Source organism: Apostichopus japonicus, chromosome 3, assembly GCF_037975245.1.
Source record: "Apostichopus japonicus isolate 1M-3 chromosome 3, ASM3797524v1, whole genome shotgun sequence".
Classification (NCBI taxonomy): domain Eukaryota; kingdom Metazoa; phylum Echinodermata; class Holothuroidea; order Aspidochirotida; family Stichopodidae; genus Apostichopus; species Apostichopus japonicus.
Window position 1 is genome coordinate 23,661,944 of NC_092563.1, and position 23,425 is coordinate 23,685,368.

The 23,425-nt window shown below is 37.4% G+C and overlaps 1 protein-coding gene across 35 annotated transcripts in view; it reads right to left on the minus strand.

The window, feature by feature from the left end:
- The window catches only part of LOC139965540 (piezo-type mechanosensitive ion channel component 1-like), a 139,551-nt gene that overhangs the window by 49,542 nt on the left and 66,584 nt on the right, over window positions 1–23,425 (minus strand). For 24 of the 35 annotated variants that reach the window (XM_071968021.1, XM_071968019.1, XM_071968000.1 and 21 more), the window contains 11 exons: window positions 18,813–18,854; window positions 16,920–17,020; window positions 13,824–13,987; window positions 12,740–12,919; window positions 10,030–10,044; window positions 9,149–9,193; window positions 3,634–3,714; window positions 2,733–2,933; window positions 1,434–1,635; window positions 755–844; window positions 182–338 (listed from right to left, as the gene is read on the minus strand). In XM_071968021.1, the coding sequence (XP_071824122.1) occupies window positions 182–338; window positions 755–844; window positions 1,434–1,635; window positions 2,733–2,933; window positions 3,634–3,714; window positions 9,149–9,193; window positions 10,030–10,044; window positions 12,740–12,919; window positions 13,824–13,987; window positions 16,920–17,020; window positions 18,813–18,854 (1,278 nt within the window). The remainder of the gene's footprint in view (window positions 1–181; window positions 339–754; window positions 845–1,433; window positions 1,636–2,732; window positions 2,934–3,633; window positions 3,715–9,148; window positions 9,194–10,029; window positions 10,045–12,739; window positions 12,920–13,823; window positions 13,988–16,919; window positions 17,021–18,812; window positions 18,855–23,425) is intronic. The other 11 variants (XM_071968014.1, XM_071967999.1, XM_071968012.1 and 8 more) reach the window with 6 other exon arrangements.

Here is a 23,425-nt window from a genome sequence, read left to right on the forward strand (position 1 = left end):
ACTGTCGGCATGGAAACGACGTTATAAATCGTATTCCAAAACATTATAAAAGACAACTATTAGAGGTGAACTTCTCTCCATTGCAGTCCACGATCAGATATCATAGCAAACCGAGTTTCTACTCGATATGACTGTTAAGGAATTCACGACTGTCGGCATGGAAACGATGTCGAGTTCTTACCTCTTGATATTGAAGTTTGGCACAGGATTTTCTGCGATGTTTTCCACATCCGTCGATGCTTCGTAGTTGTCCCCTCCTCCTTGGATGCCCTCCGGACGCTTCTCAAGCCTGAAGACATCCCATTGTAGACACACCAACAACAGTTGAATGAAGTCAGCTAATAAATGAAGGTAGAAAGTATTCTAATTTATGAATAATGAAGATTTTAAAAAAATCCTGAAATATTAATTCAAAATTATAAAATAATTATTAAAAAATAATGGAACTGTCATTTTTTAACTTTGTCATCATATTCATATTAAAAGTTTAGGAATTTTCTACAGTTTTTATTATTAGTTTGTAGGTATTGACGGTACACGCAATATCATTTTCAAGAGCAAAGACAAAAAAACTTACTCTGAAGGTAACCTTAGATAGTAAGTTAACAATGTCAGTACCGTCAACTTTTAACAAGTTTCTAACAAACGAGGAGAGCATGTCAAGTCAAAAAGAAAAATCAAAAACCTACCTACGATAAAATAAAAAAAATTTAAAAAAAGCATCACAATAAATGAAAGTAGAAATGGCACTCACTCAAAATAAATTTGCCAGTAGGTGGATTGGCATAGTCCGGAAGGTACAACCATTCGACTAAACGTTCGTCAAGGCCGGCCCACGGATAGCCTGAATGGATAACAAAGGTTAATTGTCTTTAACAATCATTTCATATGCTGATGATGAACCTTACTGGATCATCTACAGACCTGTTTCACAGCCTAGATCATTTGAATTATTACAGACTTTACTCTCACGTAAATATGGAATATATTTACCGGGCCAAAATTTGTGACAACATTTTTCAGATTTGTTGTGATATCTAATCAGTTGAGATTTTGTGATGATATGTATGAGGTCTGGTTAATTGTGATGACATCTATCGGGTCAGATTTTGTGGAGGCATTTTATACGCTCACATTTGTGAAGGCATGCATCGCTACGATTTGTGATGTTCATCAGCTGAGATTTGTGATGCCATCTATCGGACTTGATCTTTCATGATATATAAATTTTTATGATATTTATGATAATATTTACAAAAATATTTATATTTCAAACAATATATGATTTGTGATGAAAATTATCAAGTCAGGTTTGTGATGACACTTTATCAGGTCAGGTTTTCAATGACACTAATGAGGTCCGATTTTTGGAGCCAAATTATAATTTTCGATTTGTGATGGGAGGAATTTTATTCTATGTTACTGCTACTCACTGTAACACAAAGCGGGCGGCAGACCGAGGGATAGTGCATAGGCTAACAACAACAACACCACCAGACATAGGGCGTAGAATGGCCACAGTATCGCCACTTTCTGACGGCGAAGGAACAGCATCATAACCATGAGAAGCATAAAGATGACCCCATAGACGTCCAACCGTACGGAGGTTGTAATCACTGTGAACAGGAAACAGATCTAAAGAAAAAAGGAAAAAATATGGAATATTATATATATACAACAAAGGTTCAATTGTTCAATTCATTTTGATTGCTTCTTACTTCCTTTCTTAAATTTTAAAGTTTGCTTCCATCCATTTGCTTGTATACAAGCTGAAACATTGCATGGCTGCTTTTAGTGATGTTCATACTCAGAAAACACTTGGTTTGACAATTGTATCGTCGTCTCCATGTAAATACATACCGCGATAACCCGTAATCAGGTGATCAGCCGTAAACATATTACAGGGATGTAAGTGCAGCCCAAAAAAAAAACCGGAAAACTATTCGGAGACCCTGGGTGAATGCCGTCCTAACACATCCTACTCCTAGCTTTGACTACTTACACACTATCGTTATGTTAGGCTAGCTCACAAGTATTAGCGCTAACTCATCTTACCCCTAGTTCTTACTACTTACACACTATCGTTATGTTAGGCTAGCTCAAAGTTACGAATACGTCGCAGCGAACTACGGAATAAAAAACAGTCTCACATTCGAATGCGATCACAAATATCGACTTTCATATGTGTATCCCGTAGATTTCCGCCGCTCACAAATATCACAAGCGTTAATTCCGAAAGTTATGTCGAGCACCAGCAGTTACGAAGATATCAATTAGCAGTCCAATCAACGTGAATTAGGCAAGGTTTTTCAACGACAGAAATGAGCTATGGCGATTTGAAGTTCGCACGTACGCAACGATATTCACATGGCACAATGTTGTACAGTGCAATGCGATGATGCGAAACAGGAATGGTATTTTGATTGATCGATGAGTGAAAGTTGAAGTTAGCTTGCTGCAACGGGCCAGGCATTTTTGCCGCGTTGTGTCTTTGATATTCGAACAATTTTTTGGAACTTTATTGGAATTAAAAAAAAAACGGATTTCCGTAAAAATACGGAAGACTTACATCCCTGAAAAAAAAAACCGGATTTCCGTAAAAATACGGAAGACTTACATCCCTGATATTAGTCCATATCGCTATAGTTTCAAAACTTGAGGACCGGCAGAGCCCGACGTGAAAATAATGAAATTTTTGTAATTTAATATTGATAGCAGAGTGCCAGTGGTACCTCAAGACCAAACTTGTAGAAAGCATAGTTGATGAGGAACTTGGAGCAAGAGATGAGACCCTCGTCCGCTTTGTCCCTGGTGATGTCGAAGAACACCACGCTGTACTTGGGTTCTTCGAGTCCGTTCTCTTTCCTGTACTGCCTCTGGTGAAGCCAGACCACCGACTGGGCAATTATGATCACAATGATGCCGACGTAACCCTGTCGAATGTCAAATTTAAAAAACGATGAAGAGGATAGAAACTTAATGTAGGCAGGGATGTGTCAAGAAGACCGTCTGTGGTCGAGTCGTTTATTATTAGGCAATGGACTTACCATTTAAGGATTGATGAATAAGACTAGAATCCAAATCAGTAACTAGGTGTATGAACAAAGACCAACAAAGTATCTTGTACATACAAATGTGAAAGTAGGCAGGGATGTATCAAGAAAACCGTCTGTGGTCGAGTCGTTTATTATTGCTCAATTGACTTTCGATTTAAGGATTGAAGAGACTTCAAATCGCAGTATCCTTTCTTTAACCAGGTGTATGAACAAAGCCCAGCAAAGCAGCTTGTACATACAGATGTGCGCTGCCGATTTTAGTAGTACATTATGGGATGTCTGCTAGGGGTCACATTAATGTCATGCACTGTAGTTCCTTTAGAGAGCAATTGTTTCGATCGTGCACACATGAGTGAGCGAGACAGGTTACTAACCACTACATGGGGTACACTGCTGCAACGTCATGTGATGTATTCATGTCTTGGTCAGAGTGACTCAATGTTACGACCCAACTCAGAACACATTCAACGGTCACATGACTCCCATCACAGACAACAAAATACTGCTGCCCTTGTGGTTTTTGGGAATCACAAAACAAATTATTAACTCATATTCTTGTAAAATTCAAGTTTCTTACCCCAACATACGATGAGAAATTATCCACCTTCTCCAGGCCGATCCATACCAGAGTGCTTCCATTGCCGTGGGTAGTGATGCTCTAAAACCAGAAAAATTTAGCGAATAAACAAAATTAGTTCCAATATAAATACGATGGACCGTGATATAATATATGTTTTAACATGCTACATATCAACTGCTTTAAACTCTCAAAATTACATCGATAAACCTTGTCGCAATGAGCTATGGCCTTGTGCCATCACACCTGTTGCAAAGCCCATTAAAAGAAAGGTAACTCTTAAATCGTAGGGTGACTTGAGACACCGAAAAATTTTCAAAGATTTTAAGAAAAAAAGAAAACTTTTTGATATCATCTCCCTAAGGGAAATTTTCACAGGTGTAACTGGAATAAACATTTCTTTTTTGAAGTTATCTCTTTGAACTTATCAAAGAGATGTTATCCATATTTTAAATATTTATGGATTTGGTAGAGATATTCTAAGACAAAAGCCTTACCTCGTTTAAGAGAGACGATAATCCAAAAAATAGAACAATAGTGATGTTAATAAGCTAGTTATTATCAGGTGTGTCTAATTACTCCATTCTTGCAAAGTTTGAGACACACACTTGTAGAGTAAACACATGTTAAACCAAGGAGGTGTTACAACAATCTCTTTTGATCAAATCCAGTGTCCTAATCCACATTTTATGTACATCCTCTTGGGAATTTTAAGAACACCCGAACAATTGACGGTAGAAGTGACTACTGATACTTCGCATTCTGAGCTGCTATTTACACCCGGAGACAATACTTTGATGTCCATCTGAGTGCCGCCAGAGGTTAATCGTGATTAAAAATTAGATACAAAACGGCTGGTTCTCATTTACTACTTAAGCTTCTGCAAATACAAATGCATACATTATGACTCATTGAGGACTACCTTACACTTGCTTCTGCAAATCTATATCACATCTTTACATGTTAATAAGTAAGGCACTGAGCTGATACAAGTCTGAGCGTTGAATCTCGTCAATGTTTGAAAAATGTACAATTCCCTAGAATGACTGGCAGTGCAAAGGCGGTTGGGTCTCTACGGTCAAAATCGTAGCAGCCTACGAAGTTGTATTTAAATATACGAACATGACATTAAATCGGATAAACTTACATTCAATACTTAGTTCCGAGTCAAAGACAGGATTAGTGTCTGCAACAAGGTTACCTTCAAAGAGGATCGTTTTGTTGGATCTCCTAAATATCACCTGCCTGGTTAAACTATGCATCATCTCAGTCAGAGCCAAATGTCTGATCGTTAACTTTGATTTTATACTATTGAATATTTTTTTTTTGGGGGGGGGGGGGCGGGTCATTTCTACAGATCTTCATTATAAATCTTATTCCCATCAATAGCATTTACATTTTCATTAAGATTTTATTCAATTTTGACAGCTTTTTGAGGGAGACTAACCTGATAACTTGATGTAGCATTTTTCACAATGAATATTTTAAATACACACACGTATCCAGTACATGGGGAGAAAAGGAACAGACACGAATACAACAGACCAGAAATACAACACATAGAAAGGTTCTATTGGATGTAGGGAGGGATTGATCAGGAAAGGAAGAGGTTGTCCATGTATGTTACCATCAGGGTTGTCACCACGCCGGGCGGCGCCGGGCGGTGCTACCCAGCTCTCAAAATTTCCGCCCGGTACTCAAGGTCAATTTCAGCCTTACCGCCCGGCACAAATTAGCCTACAGTACCGCCAGTAAGTAACTTGGTAAAGATTAGCGCGATTCAGTGCAAAACGCAGCTTAACTGTAATTAACCCCGCGGAACACTGTCACAAATTACCCGGCTCTAAAAATGGTCTGATGACAACCCTGGTTACCATAGTAACCACACAGCCACATGGAAAGTGATCGACCCATGATAACCGAACACATGATAACCATGTATGAGAATGCAATCATAATAGGAGATACCTAGATACCCTATTGTCTGGGTACAATATGCCTTAGGGAGTTACCTACATATCCTCGTACACAGTTCATCTAGGAATTCCGATGATACCTGGATGCATGGAAAACTGACGACACCATGATTTGTATTCCACATGCACGGGAAGTACCTTTCATACCGTAAAGGTGGTTGAACAAATGCACCTCTTCAGTTACTGGTGTTGTGATCAAATTTGCTTTAAATGTATAACACAGAAATGTGTTTCCTTTGATATTCAGGTTTTTATGATAGCATCGAGATCATTGACAGACAAAAAGTATCATTTGAAAAATATCAAAGCAGTACAAATTCTCAAAACAAAAATTCAAATTAACAAAAAAAAATAAAAAATAAGAAGTACATCCAATTCACTTTAAAGTAATTGTAGAAGACTGGATGTCCATTTCTTATGAGGGCCAAAGTCCATCAATCAATCAACGAGTTCAAGCTCGCAATAATATCCGAATTAAGACCTTTGATTTGAATAAATTTTTATTAATACTGTTTATTAGTTCATATGAAATATGACAGGCACAACCTATTATTTTATGCCTATTTTGAAAAGAAACCTACATGTTTTTTAATATTTGAAAGTTTATTTCTTTTCATCTTGGAGCTGAAAAAAGTTGTCTAAATTTAATGAATTGAATAATTCAGAGTTAGGATACCAAAGGTAAAAGGGGACCACAAGAATGGATGATAGGGATAATCAAGGGGTCAGGAGGCAAGGAAGAGGTAAGAAGGTATAAAAGGGGCACCACAGATCAAGAAGGAATGGCAGAGTAATGGAATAAAGGGATACCACAGATCTAAGGGGCACTAAAGAAGGGTAATAAAAAGAAGGAACAGAAGAATAATTCAAAAGGGGCAATCAAGGGAAGGAAGAACGCCAAAGTGGGAAACGGGCGAAAGTATTAAGGGCTAGGGGAGGGGTCAAGGAGGGAACAAAATATCTAAGGGTTGAAACAGAAACCTACAAAGAATACAAGTAGTAAGGAACTACCGGGAGAGAAACAGACAAGGGGGGGGGGCAGGAAGGGGGTAGGAGGACTATTAAGACATAGCATCAATACCTCGATCAAGGAGAGGAGTACAAGAGGTGACAAAGAAGACTAAAGTCAAGAAGGAAACAATAGAATGGAATATTGGGGATACTGGAAGTTGAGGAGGGGACTGAAGAGGGTTATGTTGAGACATAATAGGGATATCTAACTTTTTTTATGCAACGAAAAAAGTTACGAGATGAAATGTCATAGATTGTTATATATTTTGTATGAACTAACAGTTTGTGTATTTTGTTTTAAGTATCGTATTTTATTACTCCTTCTTATAAATATTTTTATTTTATTTTATACTAAAAAAAAAAAAAATTGTAAACGGTCTTAATCGATTGTAACATCAGGAGGGAATGAAATACGATAAACAAGGTTACGAATAAGACGGGGCGTTTGCTGCAGCTAAACCGCACAAACAGGAACGTTTCATTCTTGCTGGTATTCTACTTCATAACAACAAATATGACACGGCAAGTCTATTGCAAACATCTATACATAGAGCAGGTGGCTAAAACATTTTTGCTTTATCATAAAAGATAACAGTGAAGACAAAAACAAACAAAAAACACTTTTTTCAATTTGGCAGAGCAGACTAGGCATGTGGACTTGTGCAGGTTCATACTATCCATATAATTTCTACAAAAGCTCTCAGCAATATTTTCTTTAATATAAAAATCAATCCTCATAGCTGTTATCAAAGTAATGCAAGGAAAAATTAGACCAAAAGATGCAGTGGATACAACATGAAATATTGACTTCCTTGTGTGAGCTGCGACATCTCCTTCTCTACCAGACAAGCAACATTTGCAAAACTGCAAATTTCTCTCTTTTCTTTGCAATTTTCATTAAATCACAATCAGATCGACCAGTGTTCCCTACCCAGGTAACATCTTCAAACGTATCTTTTTATGGTTTAAATCATAGATACATTTAAACCGCTTGCAAATTTCATTCCCCATTGATTGGGTTGTTGTGTTTTTTTATTCTTCTGCTTTTTCACAAATGAATATTTATTATTTCCAACAATTATTAAAAACAATTTCGAAAATATTATTTTTTTGGCCTACGAGATGTCCCCCTCTTGAATCGGTCCTCTCTCTCTTTCTGTCAATCATGCTGTGAATATTTCACTCACATACAGCAGCATTAAACAATAAATCAAGAATGGTTAGTGGGTGGGGGGGCTTAAAGATAAGAGCACGTGGCATCCAGATTGGATAAGAACCTATCGAAAAATACAAGGTGTGCTGTAATACGTGACACATGATATCAATTACGCTTCACTTTTTTTTGTTCGAATATACGATAAAAGTGCAATAGAGAGAGAGCGCTTAACATGTGTCACACTGCTGGATGCTTTCATTGGGAAAATAAAACATTTGTACATACTGTTTTGCTATATGAAGAATAGAAGGTGGGTTCAGATAAATTGGTCAAAAGAAATAGAAGGGGGGTGCAAAAATAAAGATGACAGACCTAAGTGAAGCATGCAAATAAAGGTGATAAAGATGAAAAAGGCAGATTTCTATTGAGATAGGTAAGATTGTCAAAACTCAAGCAAGAATGTTATTACAATTTTGTGATCTAAGAATATCAAAATTACCCCTAACCCACCCCCCCCCCACACACACACACACACACTTCTATGGACTTAAGATATAAAGTTCATATTGGAAGTGCATTACAGTTCTGTCTTGAAAAGGAAACTTAAATATCCCATAAATCAATATTTCCAGGATTGAACTTTACCCTTCCTCCTCTCCTGCAGCTGGCAAAGTCCTCCCACCTTTTAAAAATATGTATCTCCTACCTTACCCCAACTCCCTTCACTCCATTAGCTGAACATGCATAGAGATCATCCATATTAACAATGACTGACCCCGCGCATCCCCCCCCCCCACCCACCAGATTTTCCTCCATAATCACTCCTTACCCTACGACTGTCACCAACCACCCACCTTTGACCTCTTAAACTATCATGAATACCTAGATGTGTTAATTTAGGTAGTCTTTTTGTATCTACTTCTTTGCAGCTCCACATACTTAAATTAGCATATGTACCACTGTCAACAGTTACATATCCTTCCCCCACTGTTTCTCCTATACACCACCCTTCCTACCCTCCCCATCCCTATTCCATCCACCCTTGTTATGCCCATTATCTGCATTTAGTCATTCACACAGCCTCCCCTTCCTCAAATTCTCTTAAATGCCACATATGTGACAAACCTACAACCACTTTTAACACACACACAACTCTTGCCTTAAAGAGAGAAAACATATACCAGACGGGAAACTGATCTTATGTTTATGTCACCACCCCATGTAACAACCATCACATACACTTGTAATATAACTGTTGAGATTTGACAATCTTGCTCTCTACGTTCTCTGTTGATAGTGAAAGCATGTACAAACACAGGCAGGCAGCATTTGATGGCATTCAGATGAGAAAGAATAACATGTTATATCTTACCATTAATTCATTAGCCCACTGAATAGTGAACCACGATGTAACATTCTGCATGATATTCAATGTGTTGGAAGAGTATCAATGAAAATGTTAAACAGCCAATCAGTAGGCTAGCTAGCTAGCTAGCTGATGAATAGTCATAGCAGCTCATGAATAGTCATAAAGAATGACAGTACATTTGTACAGATATGGATTCATGAACAAAGGCTGTGACTAAATGTTACTAAATGTTAGAGAGCGATTTCAGTTTGGTAAACACTAAAAATGAAAGTTAATAAATGAAGAAGATGAAAATAATTAACAAAATCTATCATTAGAAACGAAAAGTTAACAACTCAGATAAAATCTTTCCCTAATTTATTGAAATTTTATTTTGGGAGAATATTTGCAATTATTTCTTTCTCAATCCACGCATTTTAGGTAAACCAAAAATTTATACGTACAATCCCCTGGCATGCAGGTTTAGATAAGCCTAAAGGCATCCCAAGGTGCAAATATATCGTAAAGTTATTGTAAGCTTTGGACTAGACTTTCTCATCATTCAAATTTTTTTTTTTTGATATGCCCACATTTGTAATTATTTAATCCCTTGTTCTTTTCTGAAATCAGCCATATGGAATAAGAATTATTTCAAATACACACCAGTTTTTTTCTGAAAATGATCTGATCATTGTGTTTTTGTTTTCCTTTTATCCTGAAAAATCTGTGGTTGAAAAAGTTAGATTAATTTTGATCTTGAGAAAGTCTAGAACCAAGCTCAAATCTAGATATCAGTGGCGTTCTACGCAGTCTATATACAGTGAGAGCTGCAATCTATCCCGGGTTAAAACATTTTGTTATATGATCTGAGAGTAAAGCGATCAGGCTTTAAAATTTATACTTACTTTGAACATTATACTCTGCAAAGTTTGAACAGCAATTCAATGAGACAAGATATATTATTCTACATGGACTGAACAAGATTTGTAAAATTCTAAACATATCAATTAAAATAACGTGGAACAAAATTACCTTGTATGATATTTATTGATTATAATCACATCTATTTATTTTATATGATGTATTTACAAAATATGACAACAAAGGAATGTTCTATTTGCCAAAAAATAAAAATTTGAATCTTTTGTGTCACAAGGTTTTAGCCATGTTTTCGAGTAGACATTTCAGTTTTCAAGCTTCATGAAATTCTACATATTAAGTACTTAAAAACAAAGGACAGCAACATACATCACCATGACGATTCTTCATGTTCTACTTTTCTTAAAAAAGATATATTTCTTTTCCAGCTTTTTATGAATATTAGCACAAATATTGGCAATAACCTCTTTGCTCAAGTTAAACAAGCTGATTTAGAAATTGTCAAATCATGTCACCATTGACAGGAATAATCGATTAAAAGAGGCCAAAAATGTGTAATTTCTTTAAAGTTTAGTCAAGCAACAAAACATTCATCAATAATGTAAAGCTAATAAGTTATCATTATTATGATTTTTTTTAATAGCATTTTTTCTTCTTTCTTTCATTTTAATTAATTCAGTAATACTGGTGAAAGCATTATTAACTTTGAAATTGTCAGAGGAAATATGAAGTAAAATTAATTTTTCAGAGGAAATATGAAGTAAAATAACTCTAACAGCACTAAACAAGTTTTGACTAGTTCCAATATATTAGACTATTTAACTTTATTGTGGAGTCACAATTCTGTTCAAATTTGAAGAAATCTTTTACTCCTACAACCAAAGAGAAAGGACAATGCATATGATGCAATGATACTTTTTTTTTCAATTCTAAGAGATGAAGGCAGAAGAATGGAATTACGAAAATGTGTTGTTATAGATAACCTACTGATGACAGAACAAATCAATATATAACCAACAAATTTTTAAAACGCTTCAAACACGAGAGAAAATGTGCAATTGTAATGAAAGTACTGGTGTGATTGTGCAACCAGAGAAAAGAAAATATAGAGAAAATGACAATCTAATGATTTTATATCATCATGGATTTAAGATAATGTTATGTGAATATATGATGAGACATTGCTAGGACTTAAAGGACGCTTCCTATCGCAATGTCAAACCCAAGTGGCTATTGTAATCAGCTAAAATGAAGAGGTGGAGAGTAATTAGGAAACAGGTCGAGAGTCAGCAGCTAGAATGAAGCAGGTCTTGAGTCATCAGCTAGAATGAAGCTAGTCGAGAGTCAGCAGCTAGAATAAAGCGGGTCGAGAGTCATCAGCTAGAATGAAGCGGGTCGAGAGTCATCAGCTAGAATGAAGCGGGTCGAGAGTCATCAGCTAGAATGAAGCGGGTCGAGAGTCATCAGCTAGAATGAAGCGGGTCGAGAGTCATCAGCTAGAATGAAGCGGGTCGAGAGTCATCAGCTAGAATGAAGCGGGTCGAGAGTCATCAGCTAGAATGAAGCAGGTCGAGTCATCAGCTAGACTGAAGCAGGTCGAGAGTCATCAGCCAGAATGAAGCAGGTCGAGAGTCATCAGCTAGAATGAAGCTAGTCTTGAGTCATCAGCTAGAATGAAGCTAGTCGAGAGTCAGCAGCTAGAATAAAGCGGGTCGAGAGTCATCAGCTAGAATGAAGCGGGTCGAGAGTCATCAGCTAGAATGAAGCGGGTCGAGAGTCATCAGCTAGAATGAAGCGGGTCGAGAGTCATCAGCTAGAATGAAGCGGGTCGAGAGTCATCAGCTAGAATGAAGCGGGTCGAGAGTCATCAGCTAGAATGAAGCGGGTCGAGAGTCATCAGCTAGAATGAAGCGGGTCGAGAGTCATCAGCTAGAATGAAGCGGGTCGAGAGTCATCAGCTAGAATGAAGCAGGTCGAGTCATCAGCTAGACTGAAGCAGGTCGAGAGTCATCAGCTAGACTGAAGCAGGTCGAGAGTCATCAGCTAGAATGAAGCGGGTCGAGAGTCATCAGCCAGAATGAAGCAGATCTACAGTTATTTATTAGCTAGACTGAAGCACCTCCCGAGTCATTAGCTAGAAGACTAAACTCCTTGCAGTGATTACCAGTGGTTTCTTCTCTACCCAATAGTTTGTGAGCACGAAGAGCTACAAATTGAGGATCAGTCCTCAGTGCTAGCTTTAAGTTCACATTTCCAGTTACCAAGGATACCTATCAGGTAACTAGTCCAGGAATGAATAGGAATGGCTTAAGTAGGTCAGTGATTTTGAGACAGATTGTTGTTTATAAGGTGACATGTTCAGTTGCCAAGGTTGCCTATCAGGTAATATGTGATTAGCGATTTGGGTTGAATGTGAGTGAAAGCTATCTATAAGTAACCATGTTCAGTTGCCAAGGTTATAAGGTAAGGTAAGGTAGTAAGGTAATATGTCATAAGTGATTTAGGTTGAATGTCAGTGAAAGCTACCTATAAGTAAACCGTGTGTAGTAGTTTTGTTGAAATAAGTGGGTCAGTGATTTGAGATAAGGGGAGGGCGGTGTTTACATATCCAGCAATGACTATGATTACTTCATTCGGTAAGTGATTCAAGGTACATGGTTTCCAGGGGTACCTTGAATTTGTTGTTATTTTTATGTCCGGTTAACTAGTACGATACTTTGAGATGATCGAACCTACCTCATCGTCACACTCTGGGAAGTTCACCTCATCGGCTATCAGATTTATCTGGTATACCATTTTGGCGAGCATGACGATAGACACCCAGAAGAGACTGCCCAGAGAGAGAAGCCTCATCAACAGAGGGAACAAGATGGCCAGGAATATGATCAGGATGAGAACACCGTTGAAGAAAGTAATCTATAGGTCAGAGGGAAAAACAATTGTGAAAAGTGAGAAACAGCGGTATGATAAAGCCCTGAAGGGCAGTTTTAATACACGACTGCTGTACAACGCTACACACGATAGATGAAGCAAGCACACATTACAAATTTGTACTTCCTTACTGCATTAGTTTATACCAAAGTTCACCAGCACGGAACATCTTTCCTTGATCAATTTTCTCTGTGGTTTTTAATCTAGTTTTATGCTGGCCACAGCTGGTACAAATAGTTGCACAATACTATGATGGCACAGCTGTTTAGCCCTATGTTGATTCACACTGATGGATATGGGTTGGGGTGGGGTTGGGGATGAGGGAGGGGGAGGGAGTCCCGAACCATGTGTGTCGCATGTTCCCTTGAGATAGTAATTCCTTTCCTGTAACCAATTTGCCATTTTTCAAAGAAAGTGTCATTCTCATTATGGTTTTTCTATCTTTCTCTTTCTTCTTTTTGTGTATGTGACTGTTTGGATAAAACAGGATGAAAATCAGGCAAACAAAGCTCATATCAACTTATATCGATGTCCCCAGCTGTAGTCCGGGCAATTCAGTGTTTTCTTAGAAGGAGAATGTGTAAATGAAGGGTTGAATTGCTGAATAATCAAACTACTTTTGAAGTTGAACGGCACAGAGAAGAAAACAAAAACAATTTGGTTCAATTTGAATTTTCCAAAAAAGGTCAACATTTAACAATTTGGGGATCAAAGGGTACCATACAGTTTGGGAGGGCTAATGTTTATAGTCACCAATGACTGCTACCCTAAACTCTCCCCTCCCACTGTTTTTTCTTTGAAAGTCTCCATAACTAACTTCATTTCTCATGTTAAAAGACGGAAGATGGAAACCTATTAGAAAATCTCTTCAAAAATTCAGCAACTTTACCTGATCTGTAGCCACAAAGAAGATTGTGAAGAGAACAATTTTGGCGATGTGAATTTCCACGAATCGCCAAAGCGCGACGGTGGCAGGGTTGTAAAGTTTCTTTCCTTGTCGCCACTTGGCTGCGAACCAATTCTTCATCCAGGACTTGCTCTTCTTCTTCGCTGCTGAAATGAAAGCGAAAGAAAAAATTGCAACTGGTATTAAACATTCAGAGAATCCAAAATGCAAAAGTCAATAGACCCCAGGTAAAACATATGGACAAATTATCAGTCATTTTACTGATACATAAAGATTTAGACGAGATCGAATGATCGCATTTCTTGCGTGATGAGAAATCTGTATGACCTGACTTTTCAAAACATGAATTAACAAGCAGAAGACAATGGAGATACTTTTAGTATCATCATTTTATTTTGGACTATTTTCATGCACTCATTTTGTCTTTGTAAAGGGTGGACACGAAAATAAATCGTGTGGGCCAGAGAGACATTTTGTACCCAATCGAGAGGCCAAAGCACTAGACAATAACAGGATCAACCTTATACCTCCATGAAATGAGAACATTACTCTATACAGTAAAAAATCTGAAAATTCTATATTCGTATTGTCCATCTGTTATATTGAAATATCCGATCATCAGTAGGCCCTGTTATTAAAAAAAAAAATATATATATATATATATATATATAAAAATCAAAAAATAATAAGATTGCAGTCGGCTAAAATAAAGACAGTGTCCTTCCTAGATCTAGATACTTTCAAGCATTTGATTGAATTCTCAGCATTTCCGAATTGCCCAAACATTTTTTTCTTGCATATATGTATTAATCATATATGAGTAACTTGGAGAACTGACAAACTTTAAAAAGACACTAGATTAGAAAAGCCGAATGAACGACACCCCTACGGGAGTTTAGTGTTGCGTAGCATCAAGGAACTCACAAAATCAATTCAAAAGCTACTTTGAAGAGTAATGTGTGTTGGCCCCAAATATGCTAGAATGTCAAATATTGGTCACACATGCTTCAACAAGAATTATCCACTGCACCCTTCAGACATTTTCACTTCCCACCAAGACGTTTAATTCTCTGAATGCAGCTGCAGGAATTTTGACTGCATCGTCCAGATTTACAACAGTACGCCCAACAGTTAAGGAATAACTACATTGGCAAATTCCCATTAAGATTTGTATAGACCGACAAAACTCTCCTCCTGTTGGTCTTCCAAGCCAATGAATATTCATGACGGAGATACCCCTTAGTCCCGTTGTCTCGCATGAAGACCTTTTGATGATCGTTCGGTTAAAGATCATTGGACTCTCTCACACAGTTTACAGCATGCATGTATTAAAAATGTGATATTTATTGCCCATTTTAACTTGGCACCTGTAAGGAACATTGAGCAACCCGTTCAAGTTAGACTCTGCGCCGTACAGCCAGGCGCGTAGCCAAGGGGGGGGGGGGGAAGGGGGAACCCTTTTAATGGGGAAGGGGGGAACCTGTTTTAATGATATCACTAGTAATTTCAAGCTTAGATGCAAGTAACAAGGCCTGGGAAATAAGCTTGCACGGTTTCGTGAAAACTTACAACCGGTTTTTCTCTAGCAAAAAACCGAATCTGGCTCAAAAACCGGTTTTTTTTCCCCTCCTGAATTGCATTGAAAACATCCAAATCTCGATCGCTAAGCTGCGTATTTTTGAAGCTTTATCAACAGCGGGTTCAAGTCTGTTCGTTCGCAGTAAATTGTTAAAAATAAGAATAATAAATTCAAGAAACGTTAACGTTTAAGTTGGAAACATGTGTTCATGAACGTAAACGAAAAACCACCTGAGAGACGCCTTGTCTGATAACTGATAAGAAGAAAGGTTTAAAGGAAAATTACAAAGAAAATAAAATCCATTAGCGTACAAAGGAGAAGTGTCACAACAGCAACAGCTGTAATTTTCAGCCATGTATGCAACATTTTTACTCCTTTAATATTCCTTGACTCAAGCCTGACGCCAGGTGTCTCTTGTGAATAATGGACTGTGATTGTTCTAATGTTACTTGTTGCATCTTAGTTGTTAAACTCAACCCCCCCCCCCCGCGATTGTTCTAAAGTTACTTGTTGCATCTTAGTTGTTAAACTCAGAGCCCCCCCCCGTGATTGTTCTAATGATACTTGTTACATCTTAGTTGTTAAACTCACAGAGCCCCCCTCCCCTGCGACTGTACATGTCGTATTGTATTGTGGATTGCGCAATGTATCTTTCAAGTTTTAACGTTCATTTTTTGAACACGAACTGTGATCAATGTGTTTGAAAAGATTTTCTCCATATCCTCTACTATTTAATTGAAGTTAAATAGTAAGAAGAACACAAAGAGGACAAACACTTTGATTGTAACAATTTATTTTGAACTGCATCTCGTCATTTGAGTGTGTACTTCTCACAACTACTAACGTTGGCCACCAAGGTCAGTTCAATACTACAAGGTCGCCTAACTGATGCACGCATATATGGGCTGCATAGCCTAATGTTAGGCCTAGCTATCCACCCTCAAGCACTGGTTATGGCATGTGCGGATCGTAGCTGACAATGTCGTCTATCAGAAAAGCTTTCTCTTGTTGCAATTTACTTTCATATTGCAAAAAGAACAGTAAAAAGGAGAAACCAAAGTCAACAAACCTTTTTTTTTTTCAGTTTTTGCAATTCACATTTCGGTTTTTTTCGGTTTTCTTAAAATAAAAAATAGTACCGAAATTCGGTCGGAAAAAACCGGTTTCGGTACTAAAACCGGTTTACCGTGCAAGCCTACTGGGAAATGCTATTTCCAGCATTCTGGGAGGCATTTTCAGCCAAACTTTTCTTGTATGTGTAGCGCCAACTCATTGTGGCGCTATGCTTAGATAGTTTTTAATGCAGAATCTACGGCACTGATAGTTTGCCTACAGATTCGCCCCTCCCTTGGCAAATCCCTGGCTACGTGCCTGCATACAGCGTAATTACTACTTGTCCTTATTATTACTAATGTGAAGTTAACACTGTCTGTATGTCTAGAAATAATCTGGAAATTTAGGGCAAACTTAATTACTGATGACCTTTATGTTATACGTACCCTTATCGGTTGCATCACCGCTGGTTCCTTCATCCCCTTCACCTTGTTCCTCTTCAGCAGCTTCATTGACCCCTTCTTGATCGTCACCGTCTGATTGCCGTCTGTATAAGATAATCAGGTACCAAAAAAAAAATTCAGAACAGAAGTCTTAGAATTTCCTGACGGAAACTGGTTGCAACTGACACTCCTATTTACGAGACAGTTCTCATGGCTTGACTGAAATAAGTTCTCAGACTCCCAGGAATCAGACATGACATCTTCTACTTCTTTCTTAAAAAAATAATGAGCAAAAAAAAACACTCTTGTTCTGACTTTCATATTTTTATTACCAAGATACAAAGGAGAAAAAAACAAAAATTAAATATATCATTGAGCATGGTAGCTTCACTATACATACAAGTGATCTGTGGCATATGGCTCTATTTACACTGTTAGATTCATTTCCTTGGGTGTCAAAGGTAAACCATTCTCTCAGAAAAAGTGGTTTTTGATGCTTCAAAATTACAAGTACCAAATGTACTGTAGCAACAAGGGTTCTAGCATCATTGGTTCTATTTAGAATACATCCGGGTTACCATCACAATTTGTGAGCCAATTGGAAACCCTAATAGTTGCGAATCAATTACAGTTGGCTTTGCCAAAAAAAAAGAAAAGGGAATCAATATTAATAAAACTTTCCCCAAATGCATTGTTTTGTTAATTTGTTTAAACTTAAAGCAGAAGCCCTATTGCATCAATGGCAAAAATCCATAGCTGGTCCAAAATAAACTACATTGCATAATCCTGAATAGCTGGCCTAACACAAGTGCATGCACACATCACATAAAATTAGGCTATCTGTACACTAGCATTGTACAGGTAAAGTTAGTTTAATTTAGAGACCCAAGGATCATGAGGCCTTACAGTAGCTTATTTGAGACCCTATCCATGTTAGATCATTGATGAACACTGGCTTATTTCAAGCCTTCTCTAAAAATAGAGTTGTAGGGCATAACTCTGGTTTCCATGCCTGCCACAACTTAAATCACTCACTGAGCGATTGATAGTTATGATTAATCAAAATCGCAAAGGATCTACTTTCTACAATATATTTCAGTCAAGTCGACATAAGACAAAAATTCTCAGACCAATAGATTTCAGAAAAAAATTATATTAACATTTCAAGCTGCCACTTTTTCAGTAAGGTACTGTACTTCCGCTAAAAGTGTTTGCCTATTACACTGTTTCACTGAAGTGTGTTCCAAAATACAGCTAGGGACAGACAACAATTATTGATCAAATTAGCAATGTTATTTTCTTCATAAATTTTGTAAAATAAAGGTAAAAAAAAAACTACTACTATAGCAGGGACCATTTATTTACACATGAGATGCTGATCTCCCAATAGACTAAGTATAATTAACCTCTTCCAAAGCCACTAACTGGGGATATACACCAAAAGGTCCTGTAATCACTGGGCTGCTGTCACATAAATCATCCCTTCCAAAGAGGAGAAAGGAGTTGGGGGTAGGTGGGGTGGGGGGGGGGAGAACTGATATACAGGCTGCAACATTATGGAGTTGTTAGAATGGTTACAATGCTACCTTATTTTTTAATTTGAAAGGATGGTTAAGCATTGAAGGTACTGAATTAAACAGCACATGTTAATAGAAAGCCGGAAAAGAAATTCATTTAATATTAATTAACATAGCTACCTTCTCTCATTGAGATTAAATGATAGGTGATAGAAGGGATAAAGAGGGTTATATTCTGTTGAAGGTCTATTAATCAAAGGGGTAGGTAATTTAAGGAGCTTTGAGCAATACTGAATATGGGAATTAGCTTGTTGAATATTCATTAGTTGTATTGTGTAAATACATTACATATGAAGGCATAATTGGTAGAGGAACTAACCCTGACATTTCAGCCATTGCGATATCTTCCTTTGGCAACTCACTGTGAAATAATATGGATCAAAACGTGTGTTTCACCTGTCAAAATAAACCTATTCAGTCCGCCTGTAATATTGGATTTGTAGTTGACCATTTAACAAAAAAAAAAAAAAAATAAGGTGCACCGGCCCCCCTTGTTCATCCAAAGTGTAGATCACTGATCATTCAAATTTACATCAAAATATAAAAAAATTCAGGAAAATGAAGAGTGCAAGAAAGAAAAGATTTTTCTGTGACTACTAAATTCTGTAGAATGAACGCCAATACTTTGTTTTGAATAATTTGTTTTGAAACAACACCTTGGAAGGCAGAAAGGAATGAAAATGACAATTTAAAGTTTCAACTACAGTAATTAAGGCACCGTGTCAACAAGAAAAGCAAAATCTTGCTCAGCCAGGATGAACTAAAATAAAAAAAATCGGGATTATCTCACGCACAACACAACACAACTCAACACAAAAGATTATGTCCTATGCAGCCTTGCCACATTTTATGTTTGACATGGTACCTAAAGGGGATTTAACTTTCCAATTTTTCTTATGCACTTATGGTTACAATAGTAGTACCTTGATATGACAGGTCAAAGGTCAGCTGAAACTTATGTGCATGAATCCTAGCTGCAATGCATTGTGATATTCTTATCTTCCTTATAACTTTTACAGGTCTCAGTGATTTACAATTTGAAATCAATCTGTCTTTCATTGCTTTGTCTTTTAACGTCAAAGCAAATAAAAAATAAGAACTACCGCCATCAACCAAGCAAATGTGATGTACAGTAACATGGCATCAAGCATTACTCACATACTTCTAAACCAGAAAACAAGAAAACCATACCAAAGACAAATGCTAAAATTTACAGTCTATAAGTGCAGATAATTAGCTAGATTAGCATGACTCTTTGATAATCAGTGTTAAAACAGACATTAATAGCTCTGAAAACTGCTGGAAGGAAGGGAAGGGAATTAAGATTTAATCGCTCAAAGATAATGATGCTGGGCGCTAAGAAATCATTGTTGGCAAACTTAAGCTGGTTTGATGTTCAAGATACAAATTTCTCGAAGATTAAGTTGGAGATAAAGGGGACATTGTACAAGGACACTGAGACATTGGCTATGCTTTTAGTTATCAAAAAGAAAACAAAGAGTCATACAGTACTGGCAAACAGGGCGTTATCAAATAATCAGAATCCGATAAAAACAACAGTTAGATGGCCAATTGACCAGGCACACTTTCTGATATCCTTCAACAAGTCATAGGCTATGTTTAGCCATCCAAAATGATAATACAGTTAAAAGGATACTTTAAAAATGAAGTTCAAGGTACGAAACAGGGCAAGGAGTGGATGCCATAAACCTCAGAGTGAACTTTTCAAGTCAAGGACAAATTTACACTGGAGCCTTTCAAGCGAATGATGCTCATAAATTTAGGAAACAGCCAAAAGGTATTCCCAAAGAATATAGGAAAGAGGCTCCCTTCCCCCCACCCCCCATCACATCTTCAGATATAACAACTATCACATTATCAATCCTGACCCCCTCCTCCTCCCTCTGGCCCTAACCAGACAGATCCACAATTCCCAAAACCAGTCCTTTACCTAACGGCACAACCAACCTATTCACATGAACCCTCTGTCTGTGTCAGTTTGCTAAAGGTGGAACAATGTTCAGAACAATGTCCTACAATAGTTCTACAATGTCCTTCAATGGTTCTACATAGGCACAACAATGTCCTACAATACTTCTACAATGTCCTACAATAGTTCTACATAGGCACAACAATGTTCTACAATAGTTCTACAATGTCCTACAATAGTTCTACATAGGCAAAACAATGTTCTACATAACTGACGACAGGACAGAGATAATTCGGACACAGTTGAGTCATATATTATCGGCAAGACCTGTGACAGAGACAAGGAGCAGTCTTGTTGGTGTTAGTATGTTAATCCATTATAATGATATATAAGATACATATATACATATATGTCATATAGGCAAAGCTACACTGCTACTAATAGACACTAGCAATGTTAATACTACGGCTCTGATTAGACCCATTACTCTTCCAGTTAGGATTACCCCACTCTGACTACCGACACATCCATCTACAATTACCCCAACAAGACCCACCCACCCACCCATCCATCCATCCACCCATCCACCCACCCACCCATCCATCCATCCATCCATCCATCCATCCATCCATCCATCCAGTTCGGGTTTTGTAAACCAATGATGCACGACCAGACAGCTCCGATTAGCTCAAACTGACCAATCACTTACTGAAACCTACTAAAGGCCAACATGTCAATGGTAGGATGCCAAGGGAGCATGCAACATCACTGTACTGCAGCCAGGCTGAGTAGGATTTCAATTTCTGTGGCCTGCAGCTGCTGCAGTTTTCCTTTTGACACTGTGACTATAAATCTGTGTACATTGACCCTCCAGGGAAAGGGTTAGGTCATCTCTGTATCTTTGCTCACCTCGACCTTCAAAATATATTCTAGTTTTTCATAGAAGTGCAAAAGGACTAAGTGAAGTTATACTACAGAATCTGTTAAAAAAAATTACATTCTCAATGGCAGAAGATTTACAAAAAGAAAAGAAAAGAAATTGCTTCCAAAAAGAAAATTGTGATTCAAAATAAAATTCACAGAGAAGAAGGCCATGCAATACTGCAATTGCACCAGTAATTCCAGAAATTAGACCAAAAGAAGATCCCCAAAAGAGCAAAAATTCTCTATAATTCTACTATTAAATTAAAAATTCCAAAAGAAAAAGAGCATAGCTCCAGTTTGTGTTCAGAATGAAACGCGAGGAGCGATGACACTTTCCATAGTTACGACACCTGACAAATCAGACAACTAATTCATCAAGAGCAAAGTTTTTGTTTATTTTATAATTGTGCAGTTATCTTTCTCTTCTTTGATTGCTTATACAGATCAGAGCATTACTAACAGAAATGTTGATGAGACTACAGGAATCACCAACGCAAACACACAACAACAAAAAGTGTTTACGTAATGATGTTTTTGTATCTTCACCAGCATTTGGGAATAGTAACTTAATAAGGTTTCACAATGAATGCAAACTGAAAACAAACTTCTCAGCTTAAATACCAGAGAGAATTTTTAGTTGAGTAGATTTGATGTGTCTGCTTCCAACTATTACAATTAGGCCATCATCATTTAGAAGCCTGTACGATGTATTCAAGTTTCGCTGGCCATCATAACAAAGCGAACTAGCATCACGCTCAGTACAAAAATTTTTTCAATAAATGGTACAGCGAGGAAAGTCAGACATTTACTACCATCCTCGAGATTAACCAGCATTTTTATGAAACCGAATTTTACAAGTTGGTATACAGTACTATGATTCTCATTTTCTGGCATCGCATTTAAACACACTGAAAACAATGACCAGTTCTGTGCCACTTGAAAACTGAATAAAATGTTCTTACACTTCTTAACAAAACAATTATATTCCCATAACTTCATTTTTGTATATGTCAACACGTTACCAAAGATTTACAGTTAGTTTGATTCTACAAAAGTATGTAAACGCAGCTATGCCATTCTTTTTCCTAATCTCAAGAGTTCACAGGAAAAGTGTGCCGAAAAATAAATCCAAGAGGGAGGGAGGGGGAGGAGATGGGGCGAAGAGGGTGATTTCTATTAATATTACACAATATTAAGATTTGCTTTTAAAGGCTTGTATGTACATTGGGAACAAACATGTGGGAAATTTCAAACATTTTAGACATTTTTAGTCCAAAGAAGCAAAGGAATGGGTTTTTTTTCACTGGTGGGAAAACGAGGCCTGATTTTAAACGGATGAAATCCTGGGCCTATCATCGCCTATCTGCATGGTCATAGAACCGGAAATTGAAGGTGCAACAAACGGCCAATGTTTCCAGAAGCCAGAGAGGGATGGTTTTTCACTTTCAATAGCATTCTTACTTACATTGTAGTGCATATTCAAGTCAATTAAGGAAATTATATTTAATAACCATGCTATCCTCATACAACAGTACTGATTAGGAATGTTATGACATTGAGACAAGTAAAAAAAAAAGAAAAGTTGCAAAATATTAAGAGTGGTCAGGAATGACTAAATTCTTCTCATAGTAATGGAAATTTATCGATGATTCCAGAATTAAAAAAACTTGAGGAGGAGAATATCGTGTCAAGCATGTGCTGCTCAGTTGAAATGAGTGAATTATTTGATATAGAGTATAACGATTGGAATGCTGCTATCAATCTTTGGCTTTAATGAAATAGAATCTGGCAAATGAAAGTTTAACTGAAACAAGAAATGGAGTGAACTGATATGATGAACCAAAGTTAACACAAGACGCTCTCATCGACATTTTCAACGTCTTCTTGTATGTGTCAGTTACTGGGGGGGGGGGGGGATATATCTTAACCTCCCACTTGATCCACAGGTTCCCCAAAAACACCTGTAAAACCAGTTGACTTTAATCATTGTGACCTGAAGCACGTGTGAAATCATTGCAAAGCTCTATTAAGGTGCGTATAAATTTCCATATAAATTTCCATATCCTTTTCACGTTTGA